The 26392-nt window shown below is 54.1% G+C and overlaps 2 protein-coding genes across 4 annotated transcripts in view; one reads left to right on the top strand and one right to left on the bottom strand.

Moving 5' to 3' along the window:
- The window catches only part of FER1L5 (fer-1 like family member 5), a 67741-nt gene extending 51881 nt beyond the window's left edge, over positions 1-15860 (top strand). The window contains 29 exon segments of the mRNA XM_049856625.1: positions 200-314; positions 1797-1899; positions 3028-3209; positions 3306-3455; positions 3685-3844; positions 3992-4069; positions 5018-5199; positions 5423-5584; positions 5904-6008; positions 7099-7245; positions 7328-7490; positions 7641-7666; positions 8732-8782; positions 9141-9245; positions 9545-9664; positions 10368-10529; positions 10766-10857; positions 11298-11468; positions 11655-11803; positions 12488-12627; positions 13150-13238; positions 13512-13607; positions 13835-13976; positions 14182-14281; positions 14357-14550; positions 14867-14976; positions 15250-15397; positions 15506-15553; positions 15555-15860. Of these exon segments, the coding sequence (XP_049712582.1) occupies positions 200-314; positions 1797-1899; positions 3028-3209; positions 3306-3455; positions 3685-3844; positions 3992-4069; positions 5018-5199; positions 5423-5584; positions 5904-6008; positions 7099-7245; positions 7328-7490; positions 7641-7666; positions 8732-8782; positions 9141-9245; positions 9545-9664; positions 10368-10529; positions 10766-10857; positions 11298-11468; positions 11655-11803; positions 12488-12627; positions 13150-13238; positions 13512-13607; positions 13835-13976; positions 14182-14281; positions 14357-14550; positions 14867-14976; positions 15250-15397; positions 15506-15553; positions 15555-15860 (3796 nt within the window).
- The window catches only part of LMAN2L (lectin, mannose binding 2 like), a 42508-nt gene continuing 19377 nt past the window's right edge, over positions 3262-26392 (bottom strand). The window contains exons 5-10 of one of the 3 annotated variants that reach the window (XM_049856626.1): positions 24618-24650; positions 22643-22804; positions 22436-22550; positions 19102-19221; positions 3498-3603; positions 3262-3398 (exon numbers count right to left, since the gene is read on the bottom strand). In XM_049856626.1, the coding sequence (XP_049712583.1) occupies positions 3356-3398; positions 3498-3603; positions 19102-19221; positions 22436-22550; positions 22643-22804; positions 24618-24650 (579 nt within the window). In that variant the 3' untranslated portion in view covers positions 3262-3355. Of the gene's footprint in view, positions 3399-3497; positions 3604-16460; positions 18765-19101; positions 19222-22435; positions 22551-22642; positions 22805-24617; positions 24651-26392 lie in introns of those variants that run through there. The other 2 variants (XM_049856627.1, XM_049856628.1) reach the window with 2 other exon arrangements.

Below are 26392 nucleotides of genomic sequence, written 5' to 3'. Positions count from 1 at the left end.
AGCAGGCCTTCCCACAGCCTGGTCCCAGTGTTCTGGGGTGCACCAGACACAGGGCCCTGGCCACCACCCTGCCTGGACACCAGGACCTGCTAGCACAGCCTTTCCCAGAGTGGGAAGGGAGTGCGTGGCCAGCAGAGGAGGATCCCAGGGGCCTGGAAGTTCAGAAGATGTCCTGGGAACCTGGGCTCTCTTCCGCCAGACTCCTCCTGGACGCAGACATCAACAAGAGCCAGGTGCTGGAGGAGGTGTACGAGAACCAGAGGCGTGACATCACAGGGGCCTGGGTGCCGGCAGCCATCCCGAACACAGACGTGGTGAGCAGGAGTCCCAACCTCACTGTGGAATGTGCGGGCAAGCAATGCAACAAGGTGGGAGCCTTGGAAGCTGGGGTGTCCGGGTGGAATGAGCACTGGACTAGGAGATAGGATCTGAGTCCTGCTTCCTAACATGTGTGGGATCCTAGATCCTTCAGCCCTCGGACCCCTCCCAGGCACAGATGGGGACTGTACCCCAAGACGGTGGGTCAGAGATACCACCAACAAGACCACAGGAAACAGCGAACAGGCAGTGTTTCCTCCTCAGGCCTGTTTCAGAGGTGGTACTTACCCTGAAGGAGAGGGTCTCAGTTTAGGGCTCCTCTAACCTGACGCTGTCCAGTAGAACTTTCTGCAGTAATAGAAGGTTTACATCTGCACTGACCACGGGTGGCTGTTAACACTTGACATGTGGCTAGTAAGACTGAGCAACTAAACTTTCCATCTTGTTTAATTTTAATTAGAGGTTCCTAGTACAAGGATCCCTGGTAGCGCAGTGGTTAAGAGCTCAGGGTGCTAACCAAAAGGTTGGCAGTTTGAATCCACCAGCCGCTCCTCGGAAACCCTACGGGGCAGTTCTACTCTGTCTTACATGGCCATTGTGAGTCGGAAAAGACTTGACGGCAACAGGCTTGGTTTTGGTGGATGGTGCAAACAGTTTGCTCAACTGAAAGGCTGGCATTTCAAATCCACCCAGCAGCGTTGCAGTAGATTACAGCCATTGAAAACCCAATGGAGCACAGTTCTACTCTGAGTCAGCCACTGTTAACCAGTTTGGGTTTTTAGGAATTCTAATCAATTTAGATAGTCCCAGGTGGCTGATGGCTCCAAACTGGACAGTGCAGGTCTAAGCCATCTCTAGCGCATGCCACCAGTTGATTCTGACTCATGGCGACCCCACGTGTGTCAGAGAACTGAGCTCCACAAAGTTTTCAATAGCTGATTATTCGGAAATAGACGGTCAGGTCTTTCTTTTGAGGAGCATTTGGGTGGACTCAAACCTACAACCTTTTGGCTAGCAGCTAAGCACGTTAACGTTTTGCACAACCTGGACTCCCACGCGTGGTAACCGCCCCTTTGAACATGGAGAGGCAGGCAGCAGGCTCCAGCTTGAGCAGGAGGCAGCAACTAACTGGAATTCAGCTGCATTATTTTGTTTCCACAGTAATTATTATTGTTATACCCTATTTATGGTGAGTGATGCTGATTTTTAGTGGCTTATATAAAGTTGCTTTTAAAAATAAATTTATTTTAAAGTTCAATAAAAGCAAGTGAGTAAAAACATATGAAGTGAATATACGGATGGCAAAAAATGCCATCTGGTTCAGTAGGTGAGACCATGTCTGTTTGGAGGTCATGGTGCCCACGACAGACGCACAAACAGATGACAGAAAGGGTGACGGTGGCGTTGGGGTGTGAGGCCATGACAGACCCCGTTCCGGCTGAGACACCCCTCAGCTCTCCCTCTCTGTCCACCCACAGGAAGGAAACTTCATGGAGGCCCGGGAGAACATGAAGTGCCCCCGAGGCTGGTATATTCAGAAGAACTGGACTGTAGAGCTGAACCACGCTGTGGACAATGAGGGTTAGTCCTGTGGTCAGGGATGGCAGTGGGCGGACCAAAGGCCGCTGCTGAGCTGTGGCCTCAGAATCACAGGAGCTGCCAGGGGCTGCTCCAGGCAGACAGGGGTGCTGCATACTTCTGACAGGCTCAGTAACCAAGCTCTGGGGTGAGATGAGTCTGAACTCCTGGGGGTCCCCCAGTCTCCAGAGAGCAGGGTCTGCACCTTTCTGTGGACCTTGGGAGAGTTTTAGAATGTAGGCTATATGTGCCTCCTGGAGCCTGGCCCAGCAGAAGGCTTGGCAGGTGCTGTGAATACAAGTCTGACCTTGAGCCTGAGTTTACCCAGGAGGCTCATGGAAGGCACAATGCACTGGAAGTCTGAAGACCTGGGTTCAAGATCCAGACCCTGCTTCTCACCTGCTGTGTGACCTTGTGCAGGTCACAGTACATCTCTGAGACCCACCTTCCTCATTGTAAGACAGATATCAGACCAGGGCCACCCAGGTGTGACCCAGTGTGAGCACATCTTCTCTTTCCACAAAGCAGGCCTCAGGGCCAGAGAGGCTTGAGAAAATCAATGCTCCTTTAACCTGCCCTTTTAGGGCCCATCCTGCACCCTGTCCAGCCTCCCAGCCAGCAGCACCTAGGGACCCAGAAGCCTGGTTCTGCCTCCTGCAGGCCCCGGAGTATGGGGAGGGTAGCGCCCCCTGCAGGCCTAGAGTATGAAGCGGGGGTCGAGCCCCCCCAGGCCGGGAGTACGGAGTGGGGGTCCCCCTCCCGCAGGCTGGGAGTATAGAGCTGGGGTGCCGCCCCCGCGGGCCGGGAGTACAGACTTGCGGTTTCCCCCGCGGGCTGGGAGTACGGAGCTGGGGTCCCGCCCCCACGGGCCGGGAGTACAGACTTGGGGTCCCCCCCGTGGGCCGGGAGTACAGACTTGGGGTCCCCCCCGCAGGCCCGGAGTACGGAGCTGGGGTCCCCCCCGCGGGCTGGGAGTACAGACTTGGGGTCCCCCCCGGGCCTGAAGTACGGAGCTGGGGTCCCCCCGCGGACTGGGAGTACAGACTTGGGGTCCCCCCCGCGGGCTGGGAGTATGGAGCTGGGGTCCCGCCCCCACGGGCCGGGAGTACAGACTTGCGGTTTCCCCCGCAGGCTGGGAGTACGGAGCTGGGGTCCCCCCCGCGGGCCTGCCGCCGGCCTGGAACTCGGTGGAGAAGACCTACCACTCGGTGCGGCGGCGCCGCTGGGTGCGCATGCGCTTCCGCAGCCCCCAGAAGCTGAGCCACGAGCAGGAGACGCTGTCCTTCCTGCAGCTGGTGAGGGGCCCGGGCCGGGCGCGACCTGCAGCGGGGGGTCCCCCGGGCCAGGCGGGAGGAGGCCCCCAGCTCTCGGCTGTCCTCCCACAGCACAGCCCCAGCGTGGCCAAGGAGGACGAGGGCTGGGAGTACGGCACCTTCGGCTCCAAGTTTCGCCTGAATCCTCAGCCCACCAGCCAGTTCCGCCGCCGCTGCTGGCACCGAAGGCTGGCCCCCAACAAGGACAGGGGCGTCGCACCCATATTTCTTCTTGAGGGATCCCTGGTAAAGCCCTCTGCAGCCCTACCTCCCGGAGCCAGGCCTGACCTGATGTGGCAGAGAGTCCGAGGAGCCCCGGCGCTGGGCACTGACCACTGGGGTGGGGGAGAGGGTGGACCGCAGCACCACGTTCCCGGGTTCCGGTGGGTGGAGCCTGTGAGAGGAGGGGGCTGATGTGGGCCTGGGCTGGGGAGACAGGAAAAGCACCCAGGAGCCTCAGGCGAGACCCTCCTAGGCGCTGGGGATGGATCTGACTCAGCAAGCTAAGGAAAAGGAGAAGGAAGAGGACAGAACGTCCTTATGGGGCATCAACAAAATGCTTTCCAACATCTGGAGGCCTACCCCAGAGAACACTCAGCCACCCAACATGCCCTTCATCTACTGCACCTTCAACAGTGAGCATCTGACTGCTAGTCTGCGTGGGCGGTCCAGAGGCCCAGTATCCGAAGGCAGGGACTGGGGAGGGTCAGCGCCCGGGAGAGAACAGGCAGCCTTTGGAGGTCCTGGGGCAAGTAATGGACGCTGGCTCCTCTCTCGGCCAGAGCCCCACTACTACCAGCTCTTCTGCTACATCTACCAGGCCCGGAACCTGAAGCCCAACCAGATACAGAGATTCCAGGGTAGGTGGCAGGCGCCCTGCTCCCTGAAGCCCCCAGGGCCCTGGCCTTGTGGTCACCCAGCAGTATAAAGAATGTGGCAAGAAAGGGAAGACCAAGGGGCAGTCCTGTCCCCCTAGCAGCTCATGGCTCTGGTTTGGGGAAAAGACACCAAAACAATATGAGGCGGGGCTGCTCTTGAGGTGTGACCCCAGTGCTATGGAATTGAAAAGGGGGAGTCGAGGAGACTTCTCCCCAGTGGGGACTATTTAGCTAGGTCTTGAAGAGGAAGAAGGAGTTCGTGCTAATGAGGAGGGAACAGCAGGCAGGAACAAAACCTCAGAGACCTGAAGGCATGCAGAGAATGACATGCTTGGGAAACATGCATCACTGTGGTTGGACCAGTTGTGGGGGGTGGGGGAGGAAAGGGGGTACCTGGAAATTTCAGGCCCTGAGAGGGAGGAGCTGTACTACTTCCCATGAGGAAAACCCACCGAAGGTCTTAGGTGAGACACACTCCCACTCACTCCTGTTAGTGGCATTGTTTATAGGGAGCCAGGAAGATGGATGAAGTCTGGACCAGGGCAGTGGGTGGTAGGACTCCAAGGGTGCCTGCTGAGAGCTGTGTCCATCAGGCACCACCCACATCAAGAGGGCCACACAACACTCGCTGATGCCAAGGACACTAGTTGATGCTGGGGAAGGGCAGCCACAGTGTCGCCTGGTCCTTACAACTCCTCCAGAGGTCTCCAGGCCTCAAACGTGGCAGGTGTGAAATACATGTGGATGGAACCAGATGGACCCTTGGGCTCGGGTTACACACAGTATCTTGCTGCTCACACTGAGCGGGCCTCTAGGCAGCCGGCAGTGCCTGTGGCTGCCAGACCTGGCCTCCCTGGGCAGCTGGACCAGCAGTGGAAGCAGCCAGAGCAGGAGACACAGCCTCCCCTCCCTATCCGTTCCGCCCTCCAGGGCCTTTCATTCGAGCGGTCTTCTTGAACCACAGCCAGCGCACCCGGACGCTGAGTAGCTCCACAGCCCCAACGTGGGCCCAGACGCTGGTCTTCCTGCACCTCCTCCTGTATGAGAATCCCCAGGACACCAAAGACAGCCCACCACTCGTGGTGCTGGAACTGTGGCAGCAGGACTCCCGGGTAAGCGGGCCAGGCTGGGGAAAAGGGCCTACCTCACAGAGCTCCTGGGGAACCTCTCCTTAGAGGGATACATGGGACCAGTGTTCCAATGGTACCTGACAAGTGGTAGGCACCATGTAAACACGAACATTAGCCGTTCTCCTACCACTGTCAGAATCCAGGGGAGAAGCTGCAACCCTGCCAGCTGGACCTTCGTGTCTTACAAACTTGCACTTCCCTCCAGGGCAAAGAGAGCTTATGGGGACGAAGCATGTGGTCCCCAGTGGTCTGGCTGGATCTCCAAGACCGGACCCTGCCCCCCATGAGGTGGCACCCCCTTGTAAAACAGATGGGGGAGGAAGAGGGCGAGATCTTGGCATCCTGTGAGCTGATCCTCGAGACCCAGGTACTAGGACAGAGGGCCTGGTTAGGAGGTGTAGTATCCAGGGCCCCCTCCCCACCCCACCATCCCAGCTACAAATTTGCAGAGCCAGTTTTCCCCAACTCCAACCCCCAAGAAAGCCTGGGGCCTAGGAAACAGAACATTGGGCTTAGTGACACTGGCCTACTCAAGCTCCCCAAATCTCCCTGCCAGCTTCTACCCATGGGGTTCTGGGGCCTCTTCAGGTGGACCCTCTTAGGGCCCTGCTTGAGTTGGGACCGGGGGCAGAAGGACCAGCCCAAAGGGGCCTCACTCTCTCTGCTGTCCCACCTCATCCCTCAAGAGTGTCAGAGAGAAGAAGCCACCAATCCTAAGTGTTCCCTGGAAGGACAAGGTCTACATGCTCCCCAAGGACATCCAGCCCACGCTAAAGAAGATGGCTATTGAGGTGATGATGGTGTGGGGCAGAAGGATCAGGCAAGGAAGCATGGGGTGGGGAGGATGGGCAGGGTGCAAGTATCACCCAGAGCCGTCTTAGGCACTGTGGAGCTCTCTTCTGACCTTCCTTGGGCCTTTCTGACTGCCTGACCTAAAGCTTGGACCTCAAGGAGGTACAGTCTGGGAGATGAAGGGATACAGGAAAGAAATGAGGAGCAGAAGCTCTGACATAACATTTTAAATTACTTTCATGCAGATCTCTGCTGTGGGTAGCGTACAAAAGGCTTTTGCACTCACTGTAGCACTTGGGCCTCACACTGCCCCTGTGCAGTAGGGACTACCTTTTAAAGAAGGAAAAAGACATGTTCCGTGCACAGTGACATAGAGACTAAGTGGCAGAGCCAGAATGTGGGCAGTTCTACCTGACTCCAAATGCCTGCATGTTTCTCACCTAAGAGTAGCATGAAGGTCTCCATTCTAACCTGTGTGCCCTGCCATACACTTGGCAAAGAGCAAACGATGGTCAGGCCTTCCCATGACCAGGCAACCTGGCTGGTTCATGCTCCTGGCCCACGGAGGCCCCACGAGGAAGGGCGTGTGCATTTCCTGGGATCCTCAGTGTTGCTCAGCTGAGAGTGAGAACACAGGATGCTGGGTCACTGAATGGCCAGAATTCTATGGGACATGAGTCAGCAATGAACCAGATGCCGTGAGGGACCCTTGGGAAGCCTGGGGCACCACTCCTCCTTGCTGTGGGCCCTGGAGGCAATCAGCCTCAGGAACTCCCTCCTGAGGACTGAGGAAGTCAGACAAGGCAGTACGTGAGGAAAAGGTGTTGGAGGCCAGTAGGGGATACAGTCACAGTGACCAGAGGACACCTCCCTCCCAGAGAAGCAGGGCAGCATTCAGGCCTTGAGGACAAGCACTGGTTCCCGTAGGCAGAGAGCCTTCAGACTTTGATTTCTCTGCTCAGCCTTGTCCCCCAGCCCTGTGTGCTCTCTGGCACCATTATTCCTAGGGTGGCCCCTTCTGTCTGGCCAGGTCCCCATCACAGAGGCGCTGCCTACCTCTTGCCCCGCCTCCCTTCTCTGTTCTGGCAGGTCCTGGTCTGGGGCCTACGGAACATGAAGAATGTACGCTCCCCCTATCTTCTGGTGGAATGTGGGGAGCAGTCCCTGAGGACAGAACCCATCAAGGACTTCCAGACCAACCCCAACTTCCCCCAGTCTGCCCTCTTCTTCACCCTGGTAAGAGGTCCTTGGGCAAGGGCTGGGGCAGCCCTCTTCTCCAGGGAGGACTCACACTCCCCACCTCTCCTTGGGGATGCAGTTTATGCCCATAGAGGAGGCCTACTCGATGCCCCTCATGGTGAAGGTGGTGGACACCCAGGACTTTGGCCAGCAGACGGTGGTGGGTCAGGCCAACATCGACTTCCTACAGCCCTATTTCTGTGACCCCTGGGCTGACAACTACGTGCCCCCAAGGCTTCCAAGTACGGCCCTTTCTCCTTGCCCTTCCTTAGGCCTCACCTCTAGTCCCCCACTGAGAGTGGGGTGAGGCCCCGGCTCCCTCTGGGTTGGTTTCCCTCCACCCCACCTTCCTCCCGCCTCCTGAGATTCATGATTGCACTTCCTCCAAACAGCGCTATCCATGAAGAAGCACCAGGAGGTGAGTAAAGGGCTTAGGTCCCACCTTAACCGGCACCATTTGCGGAAGTTAGGCAGAGTTCTGATGTCTGTGCCCCCAGCGTGAGGCCCACTTGCACGCTAAGACTCTAAAGCGGTGGTTCCAGCTCCAGCTGTACGTTAGGATCACCCAGATACCCGGGCCACAGTCCAACCAGTGACATCAGGAGTGCAGGAGGTAGGACCCAGGCAACAGCCTTTGTGATTCCAGTGTGCTTCCAAGGCTCAGAATGACGCTCTAGAACGTGCCTGTCACATTTTATGCACGGAATCAGCTGGGCACCTTGATAGAAAGCAGATTCTGAGTCAGCGAGTCTGAGGTGGGGCTTAAGGGTCTGTTTCTGAGCCACTGCCCGGGTCCAGTATGCCTGAGAGATGAGGACTGAGGACTGCTTACTCTTTTTTTTTAATTTATTGTGCTTTAGGTGAAAGTTTACAAAGTTTACAAATCAAGTCAGTCTTTCATACAAAAGTTATACACACCTTGCTATGTACTCCTAGCTGCTCTCTTAATAAGCCAGCACACTTCTCCTCTCCATCCTGTATTCCTCGTGTCCATTCAACCTGCTCCTGTCCCCCTCTACCTTCTCATCTCACCACTGGACAGGAGCTGCCCACATAGTCTCATGTGTCTACTTGAGCCAAGAAGCTCGCTCCTCACCAGCGTCATTGCCAATCCCTGTCTGTAGAGTTGGCTTCGGGAATGGTTCTAATCTTAGGCTAACAAAGGGTCCAGGGACTGTGAACGTCAGAGTCCCACGGGTCTCAAACCATTAAGCCTGGTCTTTTTACAAGAATTTGAGATCTGTGTCCCATTGTTCTCCTGCTCCATCAGGGATTCTCTGTTGTGTTCCCTGTCAGGACAGTTATTGGTTGCTTACCCTCCTTCTTGCTCCCCAACCTCATGTCTCAAGGTCCCTGAATTAACAGGCCAGAGAGGCTAGGTGAAGGGCAGTAAGTAAGCCCTGGCCGACCCCTCTTTCCTTGGAAGTCAGAGATGGCAGGGACTGGGGGCTGTCTGACCTCACCTTGCTCTCTCATTTTTCAGCTCCTAGGTTACCTCTATGAAAAGTTATGGCTCAATTACCACAAAGCCGAGGTAGGGAACAGTCCTAGCCAGCTTGGAGGGCAGGCTGGGGGCTGGGGGGTGGGAGGGCAGGATGACCCTGGGCAGAGGAAGGCCACTGTGCCTCCCTTCCCTCTCCCCTCCCCCCCAAAAAAACCCACTGCCGGGGAGTCAATTCTGACTCATAGAGTCTATAGGACAGAGCAGAACTGCCCCATAGGATTTCCAAGGCTGTAGTCTTTACAGAAGCAAGACTGCCACATCTTTCTCCCCTGAGCAGCTGGTGGGTTCAAACCAGCAACCTTTCAGTTAGCAGCCAAGTGCTTAACCACTGTGCCACCCTCCTCCCCCCAGCCAAGGGCTAAAGCCAGAATTACCATCTTCCCTGCAGGACGAATATGAGCATGACGTGGACTGGTGGAGCAAGCTGTCCTGGGCCACGAGAGATGCTCCCAAGTCCTTAAAGTACAAGGACAAAGACTACCATACCCTGAAGGTCTGGAGGCCCCCGAGAGGGGAGGGTGCTAACACTGGTAAAGGCCACCAGACCTGGCCTTGATTCCTCTGGGAACCACCGAGTGGGGCAGTTTCCACAGCAGCCACACCCGCGTAGGGACCAGGGCTGCCTGCCTGAAGGCTGGGGTGCTAACTCTGAGGCCATGGGTGGATCAGATGCTCTGGAGCAAGGCCTGGGAGCTGGTGGCCCCTTAGTCCCCGATCCTGGGCGTGGTCCCCCTCTGGTCAAGCTGAGGCCCACTCCTCCCAGCAGCCTGGGTTGCATGCAACCTCCCACAGGTGTATGACTGTGAGCTGGAGGCTGTGCCAGACTTCAGAGGTCTGCAGGACTTCTGCCAGACTTTCAGACTCTACAAGGAGAAGCCCGTGCTGGACAGCCCCGTGGTGGGAGAGTTCAAGGTGTGTCTATCCCAGCTTAACAACAAAAAACAAACCCATTGCCATCAAGTCGACTCCAACACATGGCGACCCTATAGGACAGAGTAGAACTGCCCCACAGGGTTTCTAAGGAGCGACTGATGGATTTGAATTGCGAACCTTTTGGCTAGCAGCCGTAGCTCTTAACCACTGCGCCCCCAGAGCCCCCATTCCAGCTTAGCTCCTTATCTCCTGTGGCCCTCCTATCCCCAGAAGACCCTAGTAAAACCCTGGCCCTATCACACTCACTGTGAGGAAGGGCAGGGAGGGCGTGAGAAACAGCTTTGGGAGTGGGGGAGCAGAGACTCAGGGTTACCCTCCCTTACACAGGAAGGGCAGTGCCTTTTCACACTCAGCTCTAACCTGTGCTGGTCTCCCAAGGCCCCGAGCCTTAGAGAACAAGTTCAGAGCTGGAGGGATGGAGGGGTGCGATGAGTATGCACAGCCGCAGAAACTGGCAACGCACCTAGCGACTGCACTTCTTTTGCCCAACACCCCCACCCCATCACCACTGTGGACCCTGCAGAAGACCCTGCTGCATCTGCTACCACCCTCCCCCCGAACCCTGTCTCCTCAGTTTGGGCCAGGGGGCACCACTTGGCGGGTTCCACAGAGCCCTGCTAGCGTTGGCAGCCAGCACTGCCAGGCTGAGTTCCCGACACCTTCGCCTCCCCAACTCTTACAGGGCCTTTTCCGCATCTACCCATTCCCTGAGGATCCTAAAGCCACCAAGCCCCCCCGGCAGTTCCTGGTTTGGCCTGAGAGAGAAGGCTTCCCTCAGCAGTGCTTGGTACGGGTGTACGTGGTACGGGCATTTAGCCTGCAGCCCCAGGACTACAATGGTCTGGTAAGGCAGCAGCCCGGACCCCACAGCTCCCACCTTCCTGCAGCCCCACCCAACCCAGGGGGCCTCCCACACCTTGCCCCAAACCCCAATCTGGAGCTCCTTCAGGCTTCTGACACCCAGAGTGCCAGCTCCCCACAGGCCCATCTGATCCCAGGGGGCTCATGTGTGCCCCATGCCCACCCTCTGAGACTGGCCCGTTTCCTATTCTTTTCACCTGTCATGTTTGTGGCCCCCAGTGTGACCCTTATGTGATCCTGAAACTGGGGCAGAAACAGATTGGCAACCGAGACACGTACCAGCCAAACACCCTGGACCCCATCTTTGGCACGTGAGCTGCCCGACTCATCCAATCCCACATCCCTGTTCCCATCCACATGATGCCAGAAGGTGCTGAAACACAAAGGACTCTAGTCTCCAGCTCCCAGCATGGCATCTCACACACTCAAGGGGCTCAAGAGATGGAAGATAAATACCTGGGTGGTCCAGGCCTACTCTCCCTCAGATTCTCGGTCTGGGAAGAGAGCTCAGAGCCCCATAGCCCAGGTCTATCAGGAGTTATTTATAGCCATACTCAAGGCATGGTTATTGGCAGACAAAGGCCTATCCCATGCCCTTGCTCTACATGTGCACCAAAACCAAACGAGGGGGTGAAGCACGGGCCCAGGGAGCTGAGATACGGGAGGGGAACAGGTAGACAGCACGGGGCAGCCTGGAGCTCTGATGCCCCTCCAGCCACGTCTCTGCAGCCTCCAACACCCACACCCCTAGGATGTTTGAACTGAGCTGCAACATCCCTCTGGAGAAGGACCTAGAGATCCACCTCTATGACTTTGACCTGTTTTCACCTGATGATAAGATTGGAACCACAGTCATCGACCTCGAAAACCGACTCCTGTCTGGCTTTGGAGCTCGTTGTGGGCTCTCCAAATCCTACTGCCAGTGAGAGTGGGCCTGAACCAGGGCAATGGCATGGGGAAGGGGTGGAGGAGTGAGCCACGGCTCCTTCAGGGGTCTGCATCCTGGGCACCCAGGGCCCAGATCTGCTCCATCTCTACCCAAGCTCCCACTTCTGCTCATCCTACAGCTCAAACCTGCCCTACCTCTTCCTCTCACCTGTCCACACAGGTCAGGGCCCTTCAGGTGGCGAGATCAGATGCCCCCAAGCTATCTCCTGGAACGCCATGCCAAGCTGAAAGGGCTGCCCCCGCCTCTGTTCGATTCTGAGGACAACTCTGTATTTTACAATGGGAAGAAGTTCAAGCTGCAAAGCTTTGGTGAGAAGCACAGCACACCCCCAGGAAGCAAAGACACAGGCCTCTGGGACCAGTGAGGGCTCCAGAATATAGAGGAGCTGGGGGTCAGAGCTGGGGGCTCCAAAGCCAGAGGGCACCCTCCCCTTTTCTCCTTTACCCGTGCCGAGGGCAAGCGTGTCCACTGCCCAGGCCAGGGATGGGGAGGTGGGCACCTCCCTGGGAGAGGGGGAAGGCTAACGACCACTGCCCAGGCCAGGGGTGCAGAGGTGGGCACCAGCTGGGGAGGGGAAGGCTAACGACCACTGCCCAGGCTGGGGGTGGGGAGGTGGGCATCTACCTGGGAGAGGGGAAGGCTAATGACCACTGCCCAGGCTGGGAGTGGGGAGGGTGGGCACCTACCTGGAAGAGGGGAAGGCTAACGACCACTGCCCAGGCTGGGGGTGGGGAGGGTGGGCATCTACCTGGGAGAGGGGAAGGCTAACGACTACTGCCCAGGCCGGGGCTGGGGAGGTGGGCATCTATCTGGGAGAGGGGAAGGCTAATGACCACTGCCCAGGCCACGGGTGGGGAGGTGGGCATCTACCTGGGAGAGGGGAAGGCTAATGACCACTGCCCAGGCTGGGGGTGGAGAGGTGGGCATCTACCTGGGAGAGGGGAAGGCTAATGACTATGGGATCCCTCCTTCCACCCACCCCTCCAATCCAGAGCCCACACCCCCTACCGCTCAGGACTTGGGACCCGAGAAGGAGCGCCTGGCACTCTACCTGCTGCACACACAAGGGCTGGTGCCGGAGCACCTGGAGACGCGCACACTCTACAGCGACAGCCAGCCAGGCATCGACCAGGTGACAGACTGCAGGGGACACTCCTACTGTTTTCATCCCGTCTCCTTTCTTACACCTCTGTGCCTTGTGGCTCTCTAACACCCTCAGGCAGTGGTTACAGAACAGTGTGACCTGGGAACTGGGACTGATCTGGGTGACTCTTACTGAGAACCCCCAGGTGGTTAGTAAACAAAGCCCCAGCCCCAGTCTGCAGCCTTGGACGAACGGGCTGTCCATCATGACCTGCTAAATGGCATTAACCCTCTAAAGACCCCAGTAGTACATGCAATCCCAGCATCATGGCCATCGGCCTCAAAGCCATGACACCCCACACCAACCCCACCACACTGTTCTCCCAGCCAAAACAAGGACAAAGGGAAAACTGGTGGACGGTTGCCTGACTTCCTGTCTAGAGCTCATTCTACCTCCCAGATACCTCTCTACCCCACCCTTCAGTGTTGGAACATGGGGCAGGGCTCCCCAGGCCAGCCCACTGGGAACAGAGGCTAGCAAACCCAGCCAGTTAATCCATCCTGGCTCTAGGGAAAGGTACAGATGTGGGTGGATATCTTCCCCAAGAAGCTTGGGCCTCCTGGCCCCCCAGTCAACATCAGCCCCAGAAAGCCAAAGAGGTGAGTGACAGTCTGTTTCCCAACCATGACATTCAGTACCTGCCCCCCCCCCGCCCCCCCCGACCCCAGGATATGGACACTAGTGTTCCCAAACACTGAGCTGCAGGACCTCTTTCCTTCACTGGGAATCCTGGGAGTTCTCTTCCTCTGAATTCCCCCAATCTGACAAGACGTACGTGAGCACAGGAAGAAGCCTCCCAGGCCTCTCTTCCGCACCATGGCTATGGGTGGGAAGCTGTTCCTTAGCAAAGCCTCAGGGCGCAGTGGCTGCAGGTATGAGCTACGCTGCATCATCTGGCAAGTTTCCAACGTGGACCTGCAGGACAGCAATTATAGTGGCGAGAAGACCAGCGACATCTACGTCAAAGGGTGAGGACAGGGTTAGGGCTCTGGCAGAGGCCCCTTACTTCCCCAGTTCTGTCATTCCTGTTGGGGCCTCCTAATCCTGGGGGTGACAGCCTTCCACTTCCACTGGCACCTGAAGTCTGCTGGGTAGTCCTCCCTGCAGAGCTCCACCTGGGCAGTCCACCCCGCAGGGCTCCAGCTTGGGGATGGGCTGACACACATGGACCCCAGTGACAGGCCTTTGGCCCCAGGTGGTTACTGGGGCTGGAAAAGGACATGCAGATGACCGACATCCACTACTGCTCCACGACCGGGAAGGGCTACTTCAACTGGCGGTTCATCTTCACCATGGACTACCTGGCAGCCGAGCAAATGTGCATCCAGAGCCAGAAGGTAGACACCACACAGGGAGGGAGGCAACAGTCTCAGGCTCCAGGAGCTCCCTCACCCCCTCCCTTCGGAGACCTGCAAGCTGAACCAGAACACCTGAAACGTGTCCTCAGACCAAAGTCCTGTCCTCGAGAGTACATCACACTAGACAGTAGGCCACTAAGGTGTCCAAGAGACATCCCAAAGAAAATGCTCTGCCATCTTCTAGGACTACATATGGAGCCTGGATCCCACATCGTTGAAGTTCCCACCCCGGCTCATCATTCAGGTCTGGGACAATGACATCTTATCCAGTGATGACTTCCTAGGTGAGATTCTGGCATAAAGCCCGTGACCACAGGACAGGGAGCTCCTTCTTGCTGACAGCATTTCTCTGGGCCCAGGGGTCCTGGAGCTGGATTTGGCTGACATGCCCTTCCCTGCCCGGTATGCCAAGAACTGCTCCATCAGGCTGATGGACACGGAGCCCAAGTGGCCCCACTTCCACCAACACAAGCACGTCTCCCTCTTTAAGAAGAAGATTGTAACTGGCTGGTGGCCTTGCCAGGTCCTCGACAGTGGAAAATGGCGCTTGTCGGTAGGAGCTGGGGAAGGTGTTTATTGACTAGGACTACCACGCCACATAACTTGGCTCTAATAGACTTCCACGTGGGAGAAAGATGTGACAGTCTGCCCCATAAATATTTACAGCCTTGGAAACCCTATGGGGCAGTTCTACTCTGTCCAGTAAGGTCACTATGAGTCAGAATCGACTCAACGCCAATGGGTTTGGAATAGACTTAAGGAACTTTAGCTAAAATCCCTTTTTCTTTCTGGATCCTGGGAAGTGGCCCTAGAACTACTCTTGCTCCTGCCATGTGAGCTCAGCCTCCTACCACCTACGGGGTTTCTAGGGTAAAATAAACATGACGCTGGAGATGCTCACTGAGGACGAAGCCGCACTCAAGCCAGCCGGACGAGGCCAGTCAGAACCCAACCGATACCCTACACTTCAACCCCCCCTGTAAGATTTGGGCAAAGGCACCAAATCTTTCTTCCTCTTTGACAGCATTTTATGGGGTATGGTGACATGGTGGGCCTACAGGTGGAGTGGGATAACTATTTCTCACTGCCCCATCTTAATGCTCAGTTACAATCAAGAGAGAAGAGACTTAGGAGGTGGGGAGAGTGGCAAGCGGAAGGAGCTTTTTGAAAAGAAAGCTCTTTGCTCTGGGTCACTTTACCTGAAGTTCCTCTCTTCTCTCTATTCTCTGACATCTCTCCTGCTCATAAACAGACGCCTTGACAGCACCCTCAGATGGGTGCTATTACCTATGCAAAACCTGTGGCAATATATCTGGAAACACAACCGCAAGAAAATCCTGGCTCTCTTTGTCATACTGGTTATACTTTTCATGCTGTTCAACTTTATCTATGCAACTCCGGTGAGTGACAACCACAGGGACCAGGTCAGAGGTTCTGGGGGCTCTCGGGATGACTCTGGGGAGAGGGCCTTTAGACTGGTCAGCCTAACTGTCACTTGTTCTCTCCAGAACTATTTGGCCATGAACTTGATTAAACCTGGAGTCCAGGTACTTACTCGCCATTAAAATATCCAGCCATGCCGTCACTTCACCAACCATCACTGACAGCTACTATTCCATCCTCACCACCCAGGATCTGACGCTACAGCCTACTATAATAGACCATGAGTTGAAACCAGGGACCCAGGAATCTCCTGAGAGATCTTCCAATCCCAAGACTAATTTGCCCACATTTGCCTGGTTTCACTCCTGCCTACCATCAGCCCTACCGCTGGGTTTCCTACCAGTTCCTCATTTCTGTCTTCTAGGACACATACGAGGGTCTGAGGAGATTCTGGCTAGTCTGTTCAGAAATCACGTCTAACAAGAACGGCAGGGTTGTAATTTCCCACTGAAATAAACAAGTTTCATAACAGAATGCCACCTTTCAATTTGGGGGTTTGAAGACAATATGGAAGGCTGAAACCACCAGCCCTTCAGACAAGACTCAAAAAGATGGTCAGCAGTATCATCTCTGTGCACCATCTCTAATCTTCAGGGTCTCTCCACACTAGGAGGCTCTGAAGGCAGAGGAAAGCGGAGCTGAAGGCTAACTGAGGAGGGAAACGACTGAAGTGTGGTAAAATGGCATTGCCAAGGCCACTGCTCTCACCCCAAGTGTCCATGTGTAAAACCACCACACTGTGGACCAGGCATCTCCCTCATCTAGCACAAATCTGGGATTAGAATGCCCAGAACAATATTCAGCCCTATTCACAAACACTAAAACCAAACCGGTTGCTGCGAGTCAATTCCGACTCACAGCGACCCTATAAGACAGAGTAGAACTGCCCCATAGAGTTTCCAAGGAGTGGCTGGTGGATTCAAACTACCAACCTTTGGGTCACCAGGGCTCCCTATTCACAACGGGGGACTTTGTTTCCAGAACAAAAAGCAGGAAGTGTGCAGGATATACAATGCTAGGTCAAGTTGTTTTCTTATGCCACACAGTTTTATAAGGGTATCCCCAGACTGTGTAGAGGCTGCACCTCATGTGTTCTCTGGCCTCTTTAAAGTTCCCAGGAGCTCATGAGCTGCAATCATACAAAAGCCATGGGCTTGATCTCTCACACACATAGTCCAATGAAAGCCCCCACCTCCACACTGCCTTGGCCATCTCAAGTGCCCACCTAGGTCCTCCCACCACACAGACCCATCCAATTTCCCCTTGAACTCAAAAAAGACAAACAGCCATTTGATTTTTCATTTCCACCTGGTCTAAACACCAAGCTATAGGTCACAGTTTATCCTCCAGCATCCAGAGCCTCTCTGCTGTTGCGGAGAAGGTGGAAAGAGGCTCATGTCAGCCTCAGCCCATTTTAATCCCACCTGCAGGAGAGCACTCCAGTCTGTGATGATTAACTCAACACCTGGGGAAGGATCTAAGAAGGCTCTAGAAAACAGAAACCTATACCCGGCCAAGGTGACCCTTCCTTTCCTTCTGGGCTGGGCTAAGGGCCTTCCCGATCCAGGAGAAGGCAGGCCAAGGTTTGATGGGCTTGGGTTCAGGAAAAAATTCTGGCCCTTCCCCAAGACCCACCTCTAAAAGGAAGGATATGGAGTCAGAAGTCCACGTTTGGCTTCATCAGCCGTTTTAAGAATTTCCCTTAGGCTACAGAGTACGAAGGAGCACAGGTGGTGCGGTGGTTAAGCCCTTGGCTATTAACCAAAAGGTCAATGTTTCAAATCCAGCACCTGCTCTGCAGGAGAAAAATGGGGCGGTCTGCTTCTGTAAAGATTTTACAGCCTTGGAAATCTTGGGGCAGCTCTACCCTGTCCTGTAGGGTTGCTGGGAGTCGAAATAGACTTGATGGCAACGGGTTTATAGAAGTACGTGGCTAGGAGTGCCTCAGAGTTCCAGGTCCTCCAGGGAGACGCTGGCCTGTAAATCAATTTAATCGTGGGGTGGACAGGTGAGCAGCGTATGACCCGTTGTCAGATAAGGCAGTAGAAAAAGGACTGACGCATAGAGGGTGACACTCGGGCTCTGTTGCTCAGTGACAACACGCTCTTTCAGGCACAGACAATGAGGGCCTGTTGCTCCCCAGACTTGCAAAGTGAGAACAGCAACTTTTTCTTGTCCAGTAAGAAAAGAAGCCAGATTTCTTCTCTGGGGAGTTTCCAAGTCCAGGCTGTAAGAAGAAAGCTTCCTTACATTTTTAACTCTCAAAGTGGGGTTCCAAAAATCACGATAAGCACAAAACATGCAGCTAAGCAGGCTCCAGAGAGTTCAGAAACGTCTCCAAATGGACAGACCACATGGCAAACGCTGCATTCAGTGCCAAAGCCTGGAGCGGGTCAGCTTCACAGTGAATCTCAGGATGTCCACACAGTTGTCTAAGCTTCAGGTGCCCTGCTTGCCAGGCGTCGGCCCAACCCAACTGAGGGCCTGCAGGGACCTGACTGGGGTGGTCACGGGCGTACCAACAGACCCGAGGCTCACGAGAGAACAAAGGCTGGAGCAGTGAGCCAAAGCAGATCAAGTCCTCTCTCTATAGCCACCTAAGAAAATGCAGGTCAGTGAACACAAGTTTGTCCCGTAGCCCCAGCCTCAGCAGAGAGGCATCCCAATGTCTTTTCCAGCTCAGCTTGCGTTTAGAGAGGACGGTGAATGGGAGGGAGAGAGGAAGGCCAGGCAGGGAAGATGTTTTCACCCAGATTTCCAAGAGAAGCTCCTCAAGTGGACAGAGGCTGGGGCAAACTGCAAAAGCCAATGAATGGCTAGCTGGAAGGGACGACGAGTTATCGGTTTTCTACTCTGAGGATTTAAAAAGGAAGTCCAAGGGTCCTCGAGTCCAACAACAGGCAACTTGGGCTATGAAATGTTTTTTTGCGATTTTGGCATTACAACTGGAAGGACTGCAGGGAAAGGCACATCACAGCAGCACTGCCCTGGGGCGGTGGGGTCCTGAACCAGAGCCAGAGGGCCCCAGGGGTGTCCCTGCATTCAAAGCTCCAGTGACAGAACACAGTCCCCAACCAGCTGTTGGAGCCTTGGTGAAGAGCCACCAGGCTGCGTGCTCAGATCAGCGCCTGCCCTCAACAGCTCCCCGGGGACAGTTAGAGAGTCAGGGCAGCAGGAGGGCTCAGTAGAAGCGCTTTCGACTCTGTTCCTGCCATTTGGTGTAGAGTATGATACCAATGACAACGGCAAACACAGAAAACACCAGGGAGAAAAAGACAATGAGGAAGAGGGCCAGGCCACTCAGCGGTGGCAGCGGGGCTGTCACTGAGAAAGCAAGAGAGAGAAGCAAGTCAGAACAAGGGAGCCCACCTATACAGGCTATCAAGTCCCTAGCTTCTGACATCTATTTCTGGGGAGTTAAAGCTTAAACTGACTTTCCCTTTCCAGGTGCCTCAGTTTAAAAACTGAGCAGCCTTCCCTGCTGCTCATCTGTGACATGAAGACAAGTGAAAACGTGGGTGCGAACGCTCCATATTCTTCAGAGGAAGAACACGGAAAGCAGAGCCCTGAGAGCTGTGGGTGGGAGCCACCTCAGACCCTGTGCCCCTCTACGACCTCCTCCCCTACCACAGGGCCACTTCCCGGGTTCCCCTGGGCTTACTCTCGGGCAGCTTCATGTTGTCCACCGAGGGCAAGAACACATCTCGATGCAGCTTCTCCTCTTCTGGGGTTCTCTCCACAGTCAGCTCAAACAACTTCAGGGAAATGACGTCGTGATTATCTAGAGAAAAAAAATGGCAGTTACTCAAGCCACCTCAAAAAGAGGCATCTCAGTTCAAGCCTCTGACCACAGATAACTAGCAGTGGCCTTGAAAAAATAACTGAAAACTATTTGTTTTCTCATCTAAAAATAAAGATAGGAAGCTGGGGTAGCCTATTCTCTTCTGTATCTAAGTTTTTACAACAAACATGCATTACCTGTATAATGAAAAACTTAAGATAATAATACTTCCACTGCTAGAATTAAATCCCATGTTGTATGTAAGGCCTTCCAGCACAGTGAGGGGCGACACGGTAGCACCGCAGCTTCCCCTTAGCCAAGACGACACACAAGACAGGAAAGGGTTTCAGAGCTATTGTTTGATGGGCCATGGACAGGGCACAGCTATTGACATGAAACTAACTAACTTCCCTTTTACATACCTATTTCTTCGCAGCTCCTTGCAGCTGTGACCCTGAATCTCACTAATACCAGAGAAAGGATCAAGGCAATTAGGGATTTTTCTTTTTAAAATACTACTATAAACACATAGATTTAAGCTTATTTAAGGTTATCTTATTGATGCTCAACTTGAACCCTCTTTGGACCGGTGGGAGCCTGCTAAAGTGTTTTGTCAGTCATTCTGTCACGAACCTAAAAGTTTTTTGTATCTTCCTTGCTTTCCTGGGAAGTTCCAGGCTCATCTTGTGTATTTCCTGCTTCAGAGCTGTCGTTAGCCATTTTTCCAAGAAGCTGTAGTTCCTTTTAGTGGAAGTTGGTATTAAGAGACCACAAGTCTGGGTGCTAGGGGTACTCACTGCTACTAGGTTGGCTATTGGGGACTGGATTTCTTGTTGTTTCTATTACCAGGGTGGCATCTACAGCCGCTTGGGTTGTTAGAATCCTTAGCAGATGCCCAAATAGGGAGAAACTGGATTCACCGTCAACGAGGAAAATATTTTAGCTGTCGGGGCTGAGTTTAAACCATGGGATGGCATAGAAAGCCAGGGAAGTGTCTCTCACGTTGCAGGGACATCCAAAGTTGGGATATTAGGACGAGTCCTAGCTTTCACAGCAGTTCCCAATAGCCTGTTGCATAATGAGAGAGAAGGTGCCAACAAGAAAGCCCTCAGAAAAGACACCATTTGTATTTAGGGAGAACCTGTGAACAAAGAGAGGAGCCCTGGTGCCACAGTGGTTAAGCATTTGGCTGCTAACCAAAAGGCTGGCAGTTTGAATCCACCAACTGCTCCTTGGAAATGCTATGGGGTAGTTCTACTCTGTCCTATAGGGTCGCTATGAGTTGGAATCGACTTGATGGCAATGGGTCTGGTTGGTTTTGATAGGGGCAAAGATGACAGACTTGATAACACAGGTGTTATCACTAGAAACCTAAGGCAGAGGACTTCTTGGAATAAACAAAAAATTATTCTCTTTTGTCACTTCTAACAGTTAGGAGCAGCCTTCCACTGAGAACTACGTTAGGAGGTTAACAGAGCAGGCCCTAGAAACCTGCAAGCCCAAAGGAACAAGTGTATACCCGGGGGCCTCTTTCAGCTTTGGTTACGTAACGAGGTTATACAGCAAAGAGCTCAAAGCTGTGCTCCCCATGCCCTCAGGCCGAGGCTGCATCTGTCCCACAGGTTTGGCCCACATGGTTGCCATCGAGTCGATTCCAACTCATAGCGACCCTACAGGACAGAGCACAACTGCTCCACAGCGGCTGGTGGATCCGAACTGCTGACCTTTTGGTTAGCAGCCCAGCTCTTAACCACTGCACCACCAGGGCTCCATTTAGAGCCTCGCACCAAAATTCACCTCTATGGTGACAGAAAGCAGACCAGTGGCTGCCTGGAGCCCAGGTCGGGGAGGAGTGGTGCAGAGAAGCACACGAACTTTCTTCAGGGGACGGAAACGTTCTGTATCTTCTTCTTTTTCCCCCCACATATTAAGTACTTTACTTAATGGGTTAAAAATTAACAAAACATGACTCTGACTTATCAACAGAATCAATTTTTCTGTTTTGTTTTTTCCTTTAATTATTTTTTAAATTTTATTGTGCTTTCGGTGAAGGTTTACAGCACAAATTAGTTGTTCATTCAAAATTAACATTCTGTATCTTGATTACAGTGGTAATTACGTAGATAAAATTACTTGTCGAAACTTCTAACGGTACGCTTCTATTGTCTGTAAAGTATACCTTAATAAAAAGTTGGTTTTAAAAAAACATTAGCTGCCAGGTTTTTAAAAATCAGGGAATTTTATTTTAAAACTCCAGATTTTCAGCTTCTCTTGAAAAACTGGAAGATTTGGCTTCACTGAGTCCCCGTCTCCTCTGGGCAAGAGTGGTTGGTGCTGAACAGCCCCGCCCTCCCTCAGCTGGGTACCTGCCTTTCCATCTCACCACAGGAACGTTCTATTTCAAACTGGTTTTATTCATGATAAATGATATTAACCAAAAGTTTAGTTCCTTATCCCTTCCCCAGAGGTTATGATTGAGACTAAAGCCAAGGAAGTAAGCACAGAGCAAGAAGCTACAAATCTGATAAGAGAAGGAACAGAAACTAGGAGACAGGAAGTAAAAGAACCAGGCATTGCAAATGCCACGTAAGTCGAGGAAGGGCAGAGCTTGAGTTGTTGGTCAACCAAGGTGAAGAGAGGACAAAGAGTTACGGCCCAGCAGCTGCAGGTGGCCAGGGAATAGAAGTAGCTTTGTGGGAACAGTGTTAATAGCAGAGATGCATCCACTAACAGTGTTAACAGATACAGATCGGGGTGCAGTGCTAGGAAACAGAAGCACCTGTACACACCACACATTTAAAAGTCTCAGCAAAAAGGAACAGCTGGGGGTCAGTCAGAAGAGGGGGGATGGCAGAGTAAGGAAAAGGCCTGGGAAAGGAAGGGGGACTGAACACATCAGCAGCTGGAAGGAGAGGGCCTGACTATAGAAAGGGCACCAGAAGCAGGAAAGCAAAGAATCCAAACAGGCTGGAAGACTGGCTAGACGAAGGGGCAAACACTACTTTCCCTTGGCACCAGCCATCACCTAGAGACAACTAGGAAAACCTGGGCCTGGGGTTTTTAAGGGGTCTGGACACAAGAATGAGGAAGATAACCACTCTCAGGGCATCTGCATCCCCGACCTCTGTCTGTCCCTTCCCTCTGAGAAGCCCCATCAGGCCTGGGTATTGAGACATGACTGCAGTGGGGAAATGAAGAATGTACGAGGCTCTACCCGAGAGGTCCCCAGTGATGGAGGAGGTGCCGAAGTAGTAGCCACGGGGTAGACGGACGCCGGGCACCTCGATGCAGTCCCTCCACTCATGCTTGCCATCAATGTCCATCATTATCTAGAATAAAAATAAGAGACGTGTCATGGTGAGGCCACAGGAATAGGCTTAAGAAAGCCCACACCACCAAGTGGTCGAGGACGAGGACTCACCGTCAAATGCCTCTTGACGTAGCGAATCACAAGGAAAGTGTCATGATTGAGGTTGCGGACAATGGCTGTACAGCCCCCCAACTCCGTAGGTCTCCCATCCCGCTCATGATCATAGCTGAGAGAGCCATTGTTCACCATGGCTGAGACGTAGGGGAATACCCGCTGGGGAAGCAGGGAAGGAAGGCAGAGGAAAGTGAGGAGGTGTTCTCAGGAACATCTACACAAACAGCCACAGGGGTTCCGCACATACAAGCTGAGCCCCTTACAGCAAACCAGGAGACCACTCTGCTGTATCGTCAGCAGCCCCTGAGACCCTACATTCAGATGACCACTCAGGGATACAGGCCCAGGAAGGGACTCCACTCTGTACTTGCCTTCAGTAATTCTCCTTGCTCCCAGTCTGGGGGTGCCTGCAAAGGCACCTCTAAGACTCTGGAGTCTGACTTGAATCCTTCTCAAAGATCACCGTGTGGCACCTGGGTACTGCCCAGGTATATACGTATATACACCCATCTCCTCACCTACCAGGTAAGCTTCTTAAAGAAAAAATTATTTATTATGCTTCTCTGCGTAACTCCACGACAGTCCCATCCCTCCCCGCAAGGGCGGTGCTTTGTACACAGCAGGTATTCTGAAACACCTGTTTGAATCTCTCCATTCACAACAGTCACTCTCAAATTCTAAAACACTATGAGCGACAGGAAGATAAATCTATTAGGACTCAGGAAGAGCACTGCCAGAGCTGGGTCCTGGATGGTGTTATCCAGCCATGGTGACTGTTCTTAGTCAAGAGCGTTCCGGTCTGCTTAACCTCGCCCTCACGTGAGACCAGCCGCCACGGTCAGCTGTGACGCGTGGTCAGCCTGCGGGGTCAGGCACGTGAGACCAGCCGCCACGGTCAGCTGTGACGCGTGGTCAGCCTGCGGGGTCAGGCACGTGAGACCAGCCGCCAGGGGTCAGCTGTGGCGCGCGGTCAGCCTGCGGGGTCAGGCACGTGAGACCAGCCGCCAGGGGTCAGCTGTGGCGCGCGGTCAGCCTGCGGGGTCAGGCACGTGAGACCAGCCGCCAGGGGTCAGCTGTGGCGCGCGGTCAGCCTGCGGGGTCAGGCACGTGAGACCAGCCGCCAGGGGTCAGCTGTGACGCGTGGTCAGCCTGCGGGGTCAGGCACGTGAGACCAGCCGCCAGGGGTCAGGCACGTGAGACCAGCCGCCAGGGGTCAGCTGTGACGCGCGGTCAGCCTGCGGGGTCAGGCACGTGAGACCAGCCGCCACGGTCAGCTGTGACGCGTGGTCAGCCTGCGGGGTCAGGCACGTGAGACCAGCCACCAGGGGTCAGCTGTGACGTGCGGTCAGCCTGCGGGGTCAGGCATGTGAGACCAGCCGCCAGGGGTCAGCTGTGACACGTGGTCAGCCTGCGGGGTCAGGGTAGACTGTGCTCCTCAGGGTTTCAGGGGCTGGTTTTTGGGAAGCTGATCACCAGGACCTTCTTCTGACGCACTTCGGGGTGGACTGGAACCTGCAACCTTTTAGTTAGCAGTCAAGCGTGTTAACCATTTGCACCAACCAGGAACTCCATCCACATTTAACTCCTCAGGGCCAGGTTCCCCCACCACAGGGAGAAAAATGAAAGTCTCCCTGTGTCCCAGCCACTTTCCCGTCTACTTCAGAAGTTCTCCCTCCAAAGGAGCTGGAGAAGCCAACTCGCCCTTAGAAATGGTGAGCCAACCATCCCAGAACAAGCCGGTGCTAGGCAGTATGGAGAGTGAGGGTGATGGGAGGAGAGGGTAACACGAGGCATGCCACTTTTCTGGTGAGCTCCCCACTACCCTAGACGGTCAACATGCAAGTGGAGATGCAGCTGAGACCTGAGGCTGGTGACTCTGGGACAAGAGCCACACAGACTCCCAACAGCAGGAAATGTTGGGTGGACACACAAGAGGATGAGAGGTGGCCATGGCGTGTCAAGGGTTGAGTACCTGGACTCCAGGAGAGTATCGCCTCTTCTGGGTCTGAGGGGTCCAGCAGGTTGTTACAAAAACAAGAGGGCACAGAACAGGAGACCGAGTCAGAAAGAAACAGCCATGGACGAGCTATAACCCAGCTGTGATGGGTGAACAAACCAACCTCAATCCCCAGGCAGGATTTTAGAGCCCACAGGGGGCATTTGGCAGGTCCCGCACACCCCTAAATGACATGCACGATGGTGTGTACGGCTGCTTGCACGTTCTCCTGAAGAGGTCTGTCAGGGCCATCAGATTCTCAAAGGAGTCCACTAGGAAGACTTCTCTAACCCAGGGAGGGCCCTGACGCCTGCAGAGGGAGCCTTAAAAATACACAGCATCACCCTGTCCGGGCAGGACCCCCATGCCTCAGAGTCAGAAGATCAGGCCACAAGTTTGTATTCAGACTGCAGTTTATTTCTGCAGCAAGGGCAGAGACAGACAGGGCTCAACTGTTCCAAACTCCCATGTCATTTACCGATGGGATCTCAGGATCTAGTTCTGGCCAAGAAGACAAAAACCTCACTATTTAAGAGACAATGAAATTAACTCTAATTCAAAGGGATCCTTTACCCTCTAACTGACCCTTCTGAATGACTGTTGTCACTCTAACCGACAGCGCAAGGGCGAGGAAGCAGCCAGGGGGGTGCCGCAGCATAGCAGACTCAGAAAAACCACCCCAGGCTAAGGGTAGTTAGCTTTGCTCCAGAAAACTGCCAGAGTCCTAAGCTACAAGGGCGTCTACACAAGCTCAGCTCAGCCCTGCCCTGTGGGAAACGAGGGTGAGGGCGGAGAGCCCCAGGCATGCCTCCAGCACTCAGCACCTGTCAGGAGCCAGACACGGCTCCCGATGCTGGGGAGTCCACGGGGAACAAGACAGACAAGGTGTCCGCTCTCACTGAGCTGACGTTTTAGTGGAAGACACAAGCAATGAGTGAAATTATTTTAGGTAGGGGTAAGTGCTATGATGAAAATAAAATAGATATGACAACAGAGACTGATGGGGGCTATGTCTGTGAAGAAGCTACATCTGAGCTGAGAGCCAGGTAATTAGAGGGAGTTCACCAGAAGGGCATACGACAGGGAAAACAAAACTAAACCCGTTGCCATCCAGTCAACCCCAATCCGTAGCAGACCCACAGGGTTTCCAAGGCTGTGACCTTCATGGAAGCAGACTGCCCCACCTTTCTTCTGAGGAGCGGCTGGGGGTTCCAACGGCTGACCTTCCAGTTAGCGGCTGAGCGCCTTAACCACTATGCCACCAGGGCTCCTACATGACAGGAAGGGGCAGGGAAACCAGAGGAATGGAAATGGGGAACCCGGGGGTGGAAATGGGGAGAGTGCTGACACATTGTGGGGACTGCAACCAACATCACGGACGATCTGTGTATGAATTACTGAATGGGAAAGTAATCTGCCGGGTAAACTTTCACCTAAAGCACAATAAAATGTTCACAGAAAGAAAAATTAACAGAGTTCATGTATGGAGCATCTAGTATGTACCAAGGACTGTTCTCTAAGTACTTTTACATAGAAATAAAAGCTGGCATGTATGTGAAAAAGAACATAGGGGCCCGATATGTAAGCATAACCATGAGACTGGCGCAGTCAAGGAACTAAAACAGCGGGGATGTCTGAAACAAAGCTAGTGAGGAGGAGGGTGGTGTGACAGAGGCTACCATGACAGACAGAAACCAGGCCACACAGGGCCTTACAGGCACAGTAAGCAGCTTGAGGTGGGCCTCAGAGCA

The sequence above is a fragment of the Elephas maximus genome, chromosome 17 (assembly GCF_024166365.1).
Source record: "Elephas maximus indicus isolate mEleMax1 chromosome 17, mEleMax1 primary haplotype, whole genome shotgun sequence".
Lineage (NCBI taxonomy): Eukaryota > Metazoa > Chordata > Mammalia > Proboscidea > Elephantidae > Elephas > Elephas maximus.
Note: the sequence above shows the minus strand (reverse complement) of the source record. Positions and strands in the feature narration are given on the sequence as shown.